At 37.1% G+C, this 15629-nt stretch overlaps 1 protein-coding gene across 16 annotated transcripts in view; it reads right to left on the bottom strand.

Moving 5' to 3' along the window:
• Positions 1–15629, bottom strand: part of DTNA (dystrobrevin alpha) — a 303884-nt gene that overhangs the window by 42690 nt on the left and 245565 nt on the right. The window contains exons 13-14 of one of the 16 annotated variants that reach the window (XM_062201531.1): positions 9900–9977; positions 9254–9346 (exon numbers count right to left, since the gene is read on the bottom strand). The exons of the other annotated variants lie outside the window; for them this stretch is intronic. Of the exons in view, the coding sequence (XP_062057515.1) occupies positions 9254–9346; positions 9900–9977 (171 nt within the window). The remainder of the gene's footprint in view (positions 1–9253; positions 9347–9899; positions 9978–15629) is intronic. 16 annotated transcript variants of the gene reach the window in all.

Raw genomic sequence — 15629 nt, 5'->3', positions numbered from 1 at the left:
TATATTCACTTCCAGATAAGTAGAATTCCAGTCGTGTTTCCAGATAATATTAATGGGAATTATTTAGTGTCTTTCATAAATACATTTATATAAACTGTTCATACTAAGATAAAGTTGAAGAACACAAATACAAATATTACCAATTCTCCCATATTTTAGAAAACTTTATCTTCTGAGCTCTTTGTATACTAAGTTTTGAGTACCATTAACCAAAGTCTACGAAACATACCAATAAGACTAATCCTGTTGAACAGACTAGTTAGTTGGTCATGGTTTGGCTTATTATGATGGGTATCAGGTAAGAATCAAGATTAGAAACTAGTTCTTCTCATTCCCAAACATAATTCTATTCTTCTCTATCAGCTCTTAAGGCTTTTTCTTAAAGAAAAAAAAATTAATGTTCATGATTATGTTTTAAATACACACACTCCTATGCCAATATTAAGGTTATAAGATTTATCCATTGCAAAGAGTTGGATCCACATAATGTAACATGATTATTTATATTTATATTTACATGTAAAGTGAACATGCGGCAGTTTTTTAACTTTTGTTCTAAAGTGAGAAGACAAGTGAGAATCATTTTGTGCCTTCTGCATGTTGGCAGGGCCAGTTCCAAATAGCTCTTCCCTGGTTGGTTGAAACAATTACTATAATGTTTTTTCCTGGTCATTTGGAAGTCATTCTCATCTCTATTTACTCTGCTCAAGTCTACACACCTCACATATGTCACCTATTCCCATTTTAACACTTTTATGTGGGCTGTGATAAATAACCAGGATTTTATCACCAAATTTCCCTGTTATCTACTCAGTGCTCCATTCCTCAGGAAAAGCAACAAGCTGCCATGATGCCTGGTACACACTAAGTGCCCCCAAATGTTAGTGCAATATTATTATTCTGCCTCTTAGGTAACATCTTCAGATTCATGAACAATTCTTGTCTTTCTCAAAGTATCACCAACTATCACACAACCATCCAGGGCACTGCTTCTCAGACTTTAAAGTATAAACATATTACTCAGAGATTTTATGAAATGCAGTATATGATTCTCTAATAGGGGGTGATGGAGTGGGACCTGAGAATATGTAGGTCTGACAAGCTTCCAAGAGACCTTCGTACACCTAGTCCAACATTTTGAGTAGCAGGATCTAGAAGATCTTGAAAATAAAATGGAAAATCCAAATATATGAAATAAAATCCTAATGTAAATCATATAAAGAGGGAGGGAGGGTAGGGTGGGATGTATCACTATGTTTCTAAATCTGTATAGATGAAATACATGAAACTTGTATAACTTAAATAAAATTAAAACAAAAATCATATAAAAATCATTTCCCATGAATATTTAAGTAGCATATATGATATTTTATAAACATTATTTAAGACAAAAAGTTTTAGGATACAAGGCTCATATAATGTATAGCATCAATCACAATGGATGAGATTTCAATTAGCATATAAATTTAGACTTGGAGAAAAATAATTTTAATAGGAAAAGATAGAATTAGTTCTGGAAAACTGGTGCTTTAAAGCAGATGTTTAACTTTATAAAACAGTGTCTATACTCTGCAATTGTTAAATAAAATTAATTTTCTTATTGTAGCTCTAATAAGAAAAAGTTTATTGTTTTTGCTTTAAACATAAAACCATCCTAAAAAAAGGCCATTTAGTTTGATTTTCACATGTTTATCATTTCTGGCTCATGTGTTAGAGACTATGTGCCTCATTTAAATACAGTTTGTGTTGACAACAGGGCCTGATCAACAGGACAACGATCTGTTTGCTGCTTCAAAGTGACTTTGTCAAAAACAATTGTTTTGCTAAATAATAAACAATAAAAAACTTCATGATAAAAGTGTTTTCTATCATGAGTGACCAGCAAGCATAAATAATGTGAAGGTTGTCTTTTGAAAAAAAAAAAAAAAAAAAAAGCCTCCTGGAAATGTAAGACGTGAAGATATGGGATGTTGTCTAGTAAGCGATAACTCATGTTTCTGTGCCTTTCCTCGCCCAGCAGGGAGTGAACAAGGGCCAGTGTGATAAATTACCCCTTTGTGCATGTGAACGATTTATGAGTCCACATGTGCCTCTGCAGTATGTTCAAATTATACAAGGGTGAATGAGGCATTCCTCTGATAAATTTCATTATTTCAAGACTTCAATTATAAATAGTTGAAAATGAATGGCCAATAATCCCTAAATCATTAAAATAAATAACAATTCCAACACTCTCTCCAGCCCTAGCTATTCATTTCAGAATTTTATAATCAGTAATCTTGCTACAAGACTGTGATGAATTAAAATGGGAGTGCTGTGTTGACTGCATTTCAGGGCGGGGACTTCCATTATTTTGAAAGCTCTCCACTTTCTACCTCAAGTGCATGGCCAGTGTCCATTACTAGTGATTTCAAAACGGCATTCTAGGAAACTCAAGTGGCCCCAGCTAAGCTGGAGGTTACTTGTGGTTTAGCAAAGATTTTCGGGAACTCACGGTTTATTTACATTTCTTTCTTCTGTAGGCTGTTCTGACTTCCATGGTAAACTATCAACAAAAAATACTGTGATCCAAAGACACTGGAAACACTTTTAGATTTTCCCTTGATATTTTTTCTATTTGGATGGTGACATGCATTTTATCACTAGAGATTGATTTTTTTTTTTTTTTTTTTGACAGGCAGAGTGGACAGTGAGAGAGAGAGAGACAGAGAGAAAGGTCTTCCTTTTTGCCATTGGTTCACCCTCCAGTGGCCGCTGTGGCTGGCGCATCTCGCTGATCCGAAGCCTGGGGCCAGGTGCTTCTCCTGGTCTCCCATGCGGGCCCAGGGCCCAAGCACTTGGGCCATCCTCCACTGCCTTCCTGGGCCATAGCAGAGAGCTGGCCGGGAAGAGGGGCAACCGGGACAGAATCCAGCGCCCCAACCGGGACTAGAACCTGGTGTGCTGGCGCCGCAAGGCGGAGGATTAGCCTGTTAAGCCACGGCACCGGCCTAGAGATTGATTTTTAAGATGATCAAGCCTCATGTACTACTCTTCTTCTACTAAAATGCAAATAGCTAATGGGAAGATTACTCCCTGTGAAGGTACTATTAGCTTACACCTAAACGGAAGATTCCTTTATCAGATTATTTCCTATCTTTTTCAGTTGGTTGAGAGCAAAATGCTATGGAGAATAGAGCACTCTTCAGACATTTAGGAGTCAGCAAGTGCATGAGGGTTGGGGTGGAAAGGACCAAAGTTATCCCTGGAACTGAGCAGTGGTTTTATTGGACTGCAGGACAGGGAGTGAAATTAACTTTCAAAGCTTAATGTGCTGGCCCTTAAGTGAGTGAGTGAAGGGAAAAAGAGAAAATCATGAAATAGCAATCTTCATGGATAATCATAATAACATACCATAGTAATGGCATCTTGGGGTGTCTTTTTGCTCCTCTATGAGACCCTGACTTTAACTACCTGTTATTTACAATCAAGGTCATTCATTCAATCAAAGCTTAGCATACACATTAAATATATTAAAGGAATACTGTTCAGTGGACTCAGTGTTGAAATATGTTATGGGTGGGGTTGTGTCTCCCTGTAAATATTCTTTTTTGAAAACCCCTTAGAATGTGACTATATTTGGAGATTTGGCCTTTAAAGGATTAAGGTTAAGAGTTCATAAGGGTGGGGTCCTAGTCCAATATGACTGGTGATCTTTCAAGAAGAGGAAGAGACACCAGAGATGTGTACATGGACATGAGAAAGGTCATTTCAGGCCACAGTAGAAGGTAGACCTCTGCAAACCAAGGAGCAGACTCAGGAGAAACCAAACCAGCTAGCAACTTGGCCTTGGCCTTCCAGCCTTCAGACCTGTAAGAAAATCAATTTCTATTGTTCAAGCCTCCAAATCTAAGTATTTTGCCATAGCAGCCTTGGCTAGCTAATACAAAGTAGAAGTGACCAGAGAGCATTTAAAAAACTTTTAAATTCTTGTCCAGTATCAATATTATTTTAAAAAATCTCCTATAAGTTTATCTACATCAGTGAATTTCTGGTGCTTATCTTTTTATTTACCATCTCTATCTATGTAGAGTTTAATACTTTACTTTTTCATCCACTTTATATACTATACTACGTATTCAGTTTAAGGGCTACTCTATAATAGTGATTTAAAAAAATAGAAAATATATTTACTAGTAAAAAAAGGTTTCAAGGTGTTACCAACAATTTTGCTTAGGGTAAGTGGGAATTCTATACTTCTAGTGATATTAATATTCTACACTATCTGCAGGTATTTCTTGGGCCCCTCCTGTGTGCCAGGCACTGTGCTAGGTGCCAGAGATAAAGTTGGGGAAAAGTCACAGAGGGTTGTTTTCCCATGGGGGAAGCTGGACAGGAAACCAGCCAACTAACCAATGATGGCAGTTATAAACTAAGCATGTCATGATAGAGATTATCATGAGAGACATACCTAGGTAGGTATTGTTAATCTAAATTGGAAGCCAGAGAAGGAGCCATGCATGTACATATGGAAGAAGCAAGCAGAGCAAAATGAAGAATGCTCTAGACAGAGGGAAATACTTGCATCACAGTCTTGAGACACAAAAAGGCTTGGCTTGATTTAGGAATTGAATAAAAGTTGATCAAGAATTATGACTGAATGGGAAATCCTCACAAGAGCCAAGGCTGGGAGAGGGTAGGCAAGGAAGTGGGTTAAAAACTAAGGGAAACAGGAATCTGTTAAATGATTTTAAGCAGTAAGCAAATGGAAATTTCAACCTATATGAAAACCAAAAATAGGCATTCTTAGAATGAGGTAGATATCTTCTCTCCACAAGCATAAAATAGTGTGGAATGGGGCTGGCACTGTGATGCAGTGGGTTGAGCCATAACCTGCAGTACAGGCATCCCATATGGGCACCTGTTCCAGTTCCCGGCTGCTCCACTTCTGATCTAACTCCCTGCTAATGCACCTGGGAAAGCAGTGGAAGATGGCCCAAGTCCTTGGGCCCTTGCACCCATGTGGGAGACATGGAAGAAGCTCCTGGCTCCTGGCTTCAGCCTTGCCCAGCCTGGGTCATTAAGGTCATTTGGGGAATGAATAAGCATATGAAAAATCTGTCTCTCCTCTCTCTCTCTAACTCTGCCTTTCAAATAAATGGATAAATCTTTAAAAAATATTGTTGAACAAGTTAAAACTAGTTGGCTTATTGATACATTTAGCAAGAAATCTAATGTCAATCAAAAGGTATAACTTCTTATTCTTGAGAAAAACACAGATAGAATAATTTAATCTAGTTATATGAGATCAGGAGTCTAACCAAGTGACAGCAGTTGGTCATGACAACAAAGTATAGGATGGAGCCTTCAGCTGTAGCCCCTCCCTTAGTTAGATTCAGGCCTTTTCAGAGTTGAGAAGAATACACTCGATACTTCTGAATGGCAAGTGTCTAGAATATAATTGTGGTTAAAGGTAGAAATTCTGAGATTTGCTTCCAGTCTTTGGGTCTGCCTGCCTCAGACCTTCCCCATAAGGCACTGGCAAGCTCAGGCACTGAAAAGCTTTTGGGGAGGGCAGAAAAAAACCTTCAGCATATTATATTTTGAGACTTCTCTCCTCTGTTGGATGGAGTGCTTAAAAATTATTAAGGCTTATAATTATAAGGCTATGAAACTTCAGTGAATTAGGAAGGCAGCAGAAATTCTTCCTTGAGCTACATTTTGACTTCTAGAACCAGTGGCAGCATCCGTGTTGAATTTAGCAATGGGCTATCTGCAAAAAAGTAAGCTTCCTACAGTGTTGATAACATAGGGTAGAAGATCCTCATATGGAATTAATCATGAGCATGTCCAAATAATAACAGAAACAAAGGGACCACAGATGCAGAGGTAGAGGAATGGGAGGAAAATAAACGGGAGCTGGTGTCAGTAGACCTGTGTGCAAATCCTTGCTAGCATGTAACCCTGGATGAGCCACTAATGTCGTGAAGCTTGCTTTTTCTTGCCAGTGAAATGGAAATAATAATAGTCTACCCTCTAGGACTGTGATGAGCAAATTAAATAAGGTCTGGGAAAGGACTATGTAAGTTTTGAAGAACTTCATAGATGTAAAATGTATTCTACCTATTCTAGCTGTGGGAATGAGATAAAAGACATTAAAAACTCATTTTTTTGGCCTTTTTGAAGCTTACAATTTAAATGAGAAGTTAGAATTCATAGAACTAAATACACAAAAGATAACTTATTAACAACCACTATTCCTATTACCAGTATGTGCTCAAAATTTGTTATAAGTAAATGAAATAATGCAGTAGGATATGATGTTTTAGTCAATGAGTACGTGGGGGATGCAAGAGGAGGAGTCTTCTACAAAGGCTTTCTGGAGGGCCTGTGTCCACACAGGTTTTATCAGAGGCAGTGTTGCATAGTGGTTTTTAGCTTGGATGAGTGATGATTAAATTTCTATGGGACTGTTTAATTGATCTGTGACCGTGGGTGAGTAGGGTAAGACCTCTAAATTAAAATCTTTACTTTAGAAAATCGGGGATGGTTCAATAAAGGCACTGCTTAAAGCTCATGGCAAATGGGACTAACAGTTGATTTTGGTACAAATATTTTTAAAAATCCATGTATAATTCTTTCACAACACACATTTCCATGAAATTCCTGAAGAACCCCTCGTATATACTTCATGTACTTACTCTAAGGACTGGGAGAACTTAATGTACATAAAATGTCCAGCCCAGGGATCACTGTGAAGCAAGTGCTTCAAAAAATACTAGCTAGGATGATTATTACCATTATTATATGCCTCACTGTAAGTGACTGATGATGGTGGAATGTGATGGCTTCCATGATGATAAAGGGGGCAAGAGATCCCTCTGCCACTTACATAACTGACCGTTGTGAGGAACTGTTAAGATCTAATTAAACATAAAGGAAAGGGAAGGGAAAATGAGAAATTTAAATGAGAAATGGCAATAATTTAAGGACAGGAAAAAAGCCTTGAGGAATATTTGAGAGAAGTTATTAAGTCAGAGTCTGCATCATTGATTCATCTTCTGCTTTGTTTTCAAAATACAAATCACAGCCAGCTTTTATCAAGCAGATGGAAGGTGTCTTTGTGAGACAGTTTTATGGTCTTAAGTGACCATCAAGTCAGCATGATTAATCACTCGAATAGGGAAAACAGCTGGTAGGGACAAACTCTGAGCTTTTCTCTTTGGAAATTTCTTTGTTACAACCTTAAGTATTTGATTGTGGCAAAGAAAAGTGGAAATACCTAGAAGGTGCTCAGAATTATGGGGAAGAGGATACGGTGTGAGATGACATTATTGCCTTATGACAGAATCTATATTGACTATATTTTCTTTGAAGATTACCAATACCATTTTTTTTTGGGTAATTCAATATTTAGTTCTATTGTTGCAGCTACAGTATAACATGGTGGCATCAAACTCATTGGAATCAGATCAAAGCAATCTTGTAGTTTCCAGAGACTGAGTTCTGAGAGTAGATAATATTTAATCTAGAAGATCATACAATTTAAACACAGATAGGTTTAGGGTAGCTTAGGAGTTCATTCCTAGGAGGCAGGATGTATGATAAATTAAACTAGTATTCAGGTTATATATGTATTTAAAACACAAACATATATCCAATTAGTCTTCAAGAAAGTTGATGAAAATGAGAATTATGAGAAAATTGTGCAAGGATTCAACATTTTTTTTGCACCAAAATAAACTTATCTTTTAATTCCACTTCCCATGAACTTTTTGAAGTTCCTTCACATATGTTAAGACAAATCATTGTTCATCAGTTCATCAGACCTAAGCTTGTCTCAGGTACTCATCTTGTGAAAATGGGTGTAAGGCGTCAGCAGTAGCAAATTGGGGGTGCTTTGGAAACAGTCAGTGAGAAGAGAGTTCTGGACAGGAACACCACAAGGCTGTGAGGGTGATGAACACCATGCAATGCCCTGTATATTTGAGAGAGGCCTTTGTGAAATAGCAGACGAAAGGCAACCTGCTATGCTTGAGGTGTAATTTTAATGGGAATTTAACTCATTGGCTCACATTACAGTCATCACTATATACCATCCACTGGCCCTTAGTTTAGAAGAATTGGAATTGGTAAGTAAAATTGAAATGTTGCCAAGGAATTAGTTTGCTGTATAGGAGGGAATTCCAAAAAGTTTAGGGAAAGGTGGAATTATTTTGCTGCAAAAATGTTGGAAATCCATGCATACGGGGCGGGGGTGGTCTTTAAAAAGTTCATGGCAAATGCATATTACTGAAAAACTATGTGTGGATTTCAAAATTTTTGCATCAAAATAAACGTATTATTTAATACCATTTCTCATCTTTTGAAATACCCTGGTATGGGTGTATAACAATAACCAAAACTGAGATAGCCTACTCTAACTTTTGCTCAAATTACAAATACATGTTTATTATTAAAATCAAGTAACTTAATTAACGAGAAGAATATTCTATGTCAAAATTAAAATAAAAAACACTTTATGGGTGCTTTTATACTCATATAGGACTATCCAAATTCCTGGAATTAACACATGTGAAAGTAAGTTTGGCAGATTCTGGGACTTAAAAGTAGGCTTTAACAGGACAGTTACTCAGAAACATTTGTAAGTAATAGAATTGTTGAAAGACAATTTCTGCCACTGTTGTGATATTGTGTAATTGTGTAAGACATTACTCCTTGGGTAGGCAACAGAAGGGTAAACATGACTTCTGTATTATTTCTTGCAACTACGCAGAAATTAATAATTTCTCAAAGTAAAAAGTTAAAAATACACATGGCTTAAGCACACAACCTAAAAATAAAAACAATTTCCATTTTATGATCACAGCACATCACTTGATCTCTTTTCTTACTTCCATCCTAAGTAAAATGAAGCATTTTCCCCCTAGATCATCAGAGATATCATCCCTGGAATAAGACAAATTCTTGCATGACCATCCTGCTCTAACTGGGACCCAGAGTCCTGCACCACCTGAATGCTAAGATTTAGCACAACATCAATGTATGTAAGTTTTCCCTTTAGATCAGATATAAATGATGACAAATTCTTGGGTACTTTAATGGGAAGTATCCAAACTAACACCACAGAAGATTTCTTCTTAATTCAATCGTTTAAGTGTGCCTTGGTGACACCTCTGTCATGCAGGGACTTAGCCTCTTGCTGAGACTGCTTGTCACCAGCTCTGACTGTTCCCCTCTCTAAGAACAGTCAAGCAGCCAAACCTGCACTAACCATGACGGGTTGTTCCGGAGCATGTTGACATACAACCCGATGAGAACATGTTCATCAGCTAGCCTGTCTGCCACATTCAGGCTGTACTGTATCCTGAAACAGGGAAGGAGGAAGAGAAAGGGTGTGGTTAAGAAAGGTGGCCAGAAAAAAAGCAAAGAAGCTTGGAGTGAGTTTGCAGTAGAAAAGGCATTAGGAAGCCCAGCAAGTAAAGGAAGACTTGCAAGTGATGTTTTATGGAAAACACAAGCAAAATCCAAGCACAATGCCATTCACAATGAAATTCACAATGCCACTTCACTAACGTGAACATTTTTGGTGAAGCGATTTTTTAGAAAACAGATTTGCATTCTTCAAGCAGTAAGGCCCAGGAATTCAACTGTACAGTAAGCACATTGAAAGGGGTTGCCAGCAAAGATTAAGTATGCTTTGGAAAATCAAATCATTAGCTTAGTCATAAAAAAAAAAAAATAAGGAAGTCAGATGTGTCCAATCGAAATTACTGCTTGCTGCTGTTAATTAGGTTACAATAGAACTGCTTTTTACTAAATCAAAGCTGGTCTTTCACACGCAAAGCAATTTTGACAAGAGAAACTCCATTCTTAGTTAAGTTAATTCAGAGTTCCAGTACACTCTGGCTTTAACTTACCCTTTGCCCTTCAGAAACGCTGGAGCAGCCCTAGCCAGCATTTTGTTCTGCTCTACTTCACTGTCCTTGGGAGGGGAGCTAGTTAATAAGATGGAAAGCCAAGAAGAGCGTAAACACAGCAACGCATTCAAGAATAGAAACTGGCAACAGAAACTCCCATGTCTAGATCCAAGCTTCATTTGGACAGATTGCTTATTATTTTGAAGTGTTCAAGCTGTTTTCATATTTCTTGAGAGTTCAGCTAGGAGTAGAAACCTGGCCCGAGAACAATTACAGTGACACACAAGCCATCATGGTTTCAGGTTTGACCTTTTCCATTTGCTTAACAAGTCAGCATGTATAGTACATCTGCCTAGCATCATGACCATTCATTCAACATTTATTACAGTTATCATGTGAACAGTTCAGTAGCTCACGAAGTCCCACCAGCCCTCATATCCCACTCAAGTAATTTACTTCCCATCCTCCCATAAAGTCTCCAGCTGTTTGTTGAGTAGATACTTGGAAATTAGCAAGTGGGAGATTGCTTTACGGCTCATCTGACTCTGGCTATGATGTGACAAAGAAAACTTTCAGAGAAACAGAGAAAGACACTCTAAAGCCTTATAAATAGGGATTTGTTTCTTGTGCCTATTTAATACATAACCAGTGAATCAAGTCCAGTCACCAAAAGCAAATTCTTAACACTTTAGATTCAGTATGGGGAATATTCATTTTATTTAATAATTTACATAATGGTTTTAAGTTTAAAATATAGTTTTATTAAAGAACAAATGTAAATATAAATAATTAAGTGTGGTTCAACCAAATTCACCTGGGGTTTACTATATTAAATGGGTGTGCTTCATTAGAAAAGTATGCTGTTCATTCTTACTATAATGAGTTTAAAGGGTTTGCTCCTTTTAGGCTAAGTGAGAATTTGTGCACACATTAGTGTAGCTAAATATATCTCTTCCTTCATGGAAAATGCAAATAAATTGTACAGCTTTGTTTGGATATCAACTGGTTAATTATTAGAATCTAAATCATGTGGTTTTGCCAGAAATTTCCAGTAAGTTCTAAATGACATACATATAAATCTATACATGAATATATATACTCATAAATACTATATGCTTATAAAGTAACATTTTATATGGCTTATAAGGGAGTTAAAAGCCTTAAAATCTTTTAGCTATAGATTTTAAGGTTCTTCTAAAAATATGTCAGGCTTTCAAGCTGTGAAGTACTAAAAAGTAGAAATTTTTACATGAATATCACATTAGAATTATGCACATCCTAATCAGAATTCTTATTTTATAATAATATCTTTGGATACTTCAGTTTGTAGAAAATTTGAAATAAAAATTGCTTTGGTGGAAAAACATTCTGAAATCCATGCATATGCATCTTCCATGAATTTTCAAGTACCCTGTATACTAAAAGATTATTTAAATAGTGAATTCTCTAGTAAATTTAATATCACATTTGATTTATAAAGAAAAGGTCTCACACAGAGTAGACATTTATATTTGTTGAATGTATGACATTTCACTTGGCACTCTGGGAAGTCTACCATTGCTGTATAGTTGAATGCAAAAAAAATTAACTTTAAAAATAATGAGCTGGAGTATTCTGATGGATCACAAAGAGTTTTCTGAGTATACTAATCTAATACTACCTTCTAAAGTAACACTACAAAGACTGTGAAATCTACCCATCAGGGCCCAAAACTACGTTTTTGCCATCACAGTTGCTCTTTTCTATGATAAACCATTATGTCACCAAAACAGCATTCCATAGTTTGTCTACTAAAGAGTATTTCCATATATTCACTACATGGTAACTCCAGTCTCCCTGCTGTCCAATATACCCCCAATTTTTTTTTATAGTTTAGCTTAAGATAGATATATCTATGACATAATTGATTCCAGATACAATGCAAAACACTATGTAAGATACCAGTGATTCTTTCCTCCAAACTAACCAATTTCCCTGCCTTGATACCAATGATTCTTTGTTGTTTGAATCCCAGAAATTGTGGCGATAGCTCCTTCAACCAAAAGGCTTATAATTATACAGGTAAATGAACTTGATGTTGAATATACCAGATTAACAGAAGGAGCCAGTGGAGAAGAGAAATACAGGAAGGCCACCCACAAAGATGTTCTGGTGAAGTTTGATGGGAAAAAGATGATTTATCAATAAAAGTCCAGAAATGCTGTTCCACCACTCACAGACACAGCACAGGCTGGAGGTGCCCTGCTGACATCTGTGCTGTGCAGGGGCAGGCTGCCAGGAAGGGCAACTGGCCAGATTTTCCTTTGGGGGCCTCTACTAATTCCTATACTCCATTCACCTGTTTCTCCTCTTCTGTTTTCTTTCTTCTTACCTGATTCCTTCCCTTAAGAGAGCGATCAACAGAAATTCCACATATACACATCTCCTTTGCTTCTGCTGTCAGTTTTTTTGCATTGGCTCTTGCCAGTGTTGCTTAAGGAAATCATTTAAACATTCTTATTTTCTTTTTTTTTCTTTTTTCTTTTTTTGACAGGCAGAGTGGACAGAGAGAGAGAGAGAGAGAGAGAGAGAGAGAGAGAAAGGTCTTCCTTTGCCATTGGTTCACCCTCCAATGGCCGCCATGGCCGGCGTGCTGTGGCAGGCGCACCGCGATGATCTGATGGCAGGAGCCAGGTGCTTCTCCTGGTCTCCCATGGGGTGCAGGGCCCAAGCACTTGGGCCATCCTCCATTGCACTCCCTGGCCACAGCAGAGAGCTGGCCTAGAAGAGGGGCAACCGGGACAGAATCCGGCGCCCCGATCGGGACTAGAACCCGGTGTGCCGGCGCCGCAAGGCGGAGGATTAGCCTAGTGAGCCACGGCGCCGGCCGTTATTTTCTTTCTGTTTTCCACATGAATTCTTGGGAAGAGCATTCATGGAAAATAAAGGGGTTACACTATGCATGTTGAGAACTTTCTAGAAATAAACTATTTTGTTTTGGTATAGCTCTTATGAGAAATGCCTGGAACATTTCTGACTTATAGTAGTCACTGTGCACAAAGTTTCTATATTTCCTAGAGCTAGCCTCATATTCTTCTTGTCACTTGTTTCTGGGAAGCCAACAATATGTATGCGTACAGAGGCAACCAAGTGCAAGATGCAAACAAAGAAAAAATGGCCATTCTTCCAAAATGAAAGGGGTCAAGAATTGACAGTTGATCAAGTGACAAGTTTAACCTAAAACTTGGATATTTAGAGTTTTTTCCGTGTGAGGTACCTTATTGCTAGAAGCTCTTCTGAAGCACACAAAGAGCTTAAACAAGCGTGTAAAGTAAATTTTGCTTTTTTTCTGGAGAATAGAGTGACAATAGGTAGTGTATTAGGGTCCCTTCAAAGAAACATATTCTCACAAAATTTTATGGCACAATTTAACATTTTAAACTTTCATCGTGTAACTTGATAGTTTGCATGGAGAAGTTAAGAGATATTTCCAATTTCTAGTGAGTTTTAGGATCAGGCACATTGGAACCTACTTGGTAAGGGAGGAGAGCTTCTAGCACACCCGTGTAACAGACTGCAACAGTGGCTTCCCTTAGCTGCAGCTCCAGATCAAAAAGCTTCTCCTTGCTCTGCATGCTCTGTCCTCAAATCAAAATGCATTCTTCCCTTTAACCTTTGAGACTGGGAACTAATTGGAGTCAATGGGTGATCCATCTTACCCACTCTTCATCTGAGGAGAAGCTAGACTACATCCCAACACGTGTGTGTGTGTGTGTGTGTATCCTATTTTCTTTTCACTAGGCCCTGGCCAATGTATATACACATTCCTTTGCACACATATTATTTCTGTGTACCTTGAAGGGCACAGAATAGCAAATTTTGAAATTTATGTTCCATTGAAAGAAAAAAGGCAGAGATGATTCTAGTTTTCTCTAAAACATTCTCTATTTCTCAAAAATTCCTTTTAAAACTCTGCAAAAAATAGTATGCTTAAAGATAAATAGCCTTCATGTCAAATTTCTCTCTCTCTCTCTCTGTTCTCTCTCTCTCTCTCTCTCTCTCTCTCTCTCTCTCTCTCTCTCACACACACACACACACACTACATACACACATACCAAGATTGACACAGTGGGTTCTGGAAGGATGCAATAATTTCAAAATACTTCATACTTATTTTTAAAACCCTCTCCTTAATTTTGGAGGGTAGAAACTGATGCCAGTATTTTTACTTTGATAGAAACATTTTTGAGCTATTCTAAGATAATAAAAACATACACAAATGTTTCTTGGATTTTTGCATAAACCTGAAATATGTTTTGTGAAACCATTTCTGCTTGTGTTATTACATTAACTCTGGTTAAAGATATTTTCTTCATTGAATATGGTATTAAAGGCTTGGATGCAGTCTCACAGAACAAGAATATTATGTAAACAAATTATGTAATAGAATAATTATCACTACAATAGTTGAAAGGACAATTATATGAGAATCATGGCAAAATAAGAACAGATACTTGTATTTTCATTTCTATTGGTTGTAAACTAACTGAAAAACTTCTCTGAACTTTCAATTGTGGATGATTATTTTGTTCCTCACTATAATCAACACAGTCTAATAATGAGGTCATTAGGTAATTTAAATACAATAAAAAGTCTAGATGCCTAGAAATTAGTTTTGTCAAGAAATAATTTCTTGAAACATTCTATTTCTCTTTTTCTTTCTTTCAATAGTTTGTATTTGAAATATAAAATATCTTCTCCATGCAAATGAATATACAAGCATAAAAAATAGGTTGGCATCTCAGTGGGAAAATCAGGTGCTATCAATTTAGGCTGGCATGAGCGTTGAATCATTTGGAGCAGGTACCATGGAAGAAATAAGCATTCTTAGGTCATGCTTGATTCACTACATTTACCACGTTGTCCCCATATGTCACCACCTCAGACTAATTACATTTTTGCCAACAAAGCCTCTAGAAGAGTTTGCAGGGTACATAGCATGCAGAGATAATAACTAAAGCAACTCTAGTAACAGAATAAAGGTTATTGAAGTAAGAAAGAGAGGCAACTATGTTTTTAATTATGCACTAGCATTTAAGTATACAAAACTGTTAGAACTGAGTGTGAAGACTAGGTTCAGTAAAGTCTGAAAAAGAATCTAGCATATTAATGGAGCTCTGGGGCTACATAAAGCCAAAAATAATCTGCAGAGGGTCATTCATTCAAATTTCATGAAAGTTCACACAACATACCCAGAAAGTATTAAAAGATTGAGGAAACCTTCTGAGTGGTACCAGATGTTGACTTATAAATTTGTCTATTTTTAGGATTAAAAATGGATAGGCTTTAATCACAGACAAAATTAGCCATGAAGAAGACTTTGATATTCAGACAAAGGCTGAATTTGGTATCAGAACTTTATTTCTAGTCACTATTGATTACCAGATCACAAAAGCTTAAAATCTAGTTAGAACATTTTAAAGTTAGATTTAAAGACTGGGTTGTTAGGCAAAGAATCAGAAAGAGTTTGCACAGACTGAAAAAGACTTAGTGAATTAGCTTCCCTTTGGCTGAAAACCCAAACCAATCAATCAACTGATCAAGCAGTCAACCAACAAAAAGAACACACACAATTGCTTCTCCCCTAGGAAGAATCAGGATTTGGGAATTGCTTAGTGTGGGAGGTGTGTCCTCCTCATATGTACTCTAGAGCCCAGTACAGTATAATCACTTGCTATTGTGACAAACCAG

The sequence above is a fragment of the Lepus europaeus genome, chromosome 9 (assembly GCF_033115175.1).
Source record: "Lepus europaeus isolate LE1 chromosome 9, mLepTim1.pri, whole genome shotgun sequence".
NCBI classification, from domain to species: Eukaryota; Metazoa; Chordata; class Mammalia; order Lagomorpha; family Leporidae; genus Lepus; species Lepus europaeus.
This window is presented reverse-complemented; position numbering and strand designations above follow the sequence as displayed.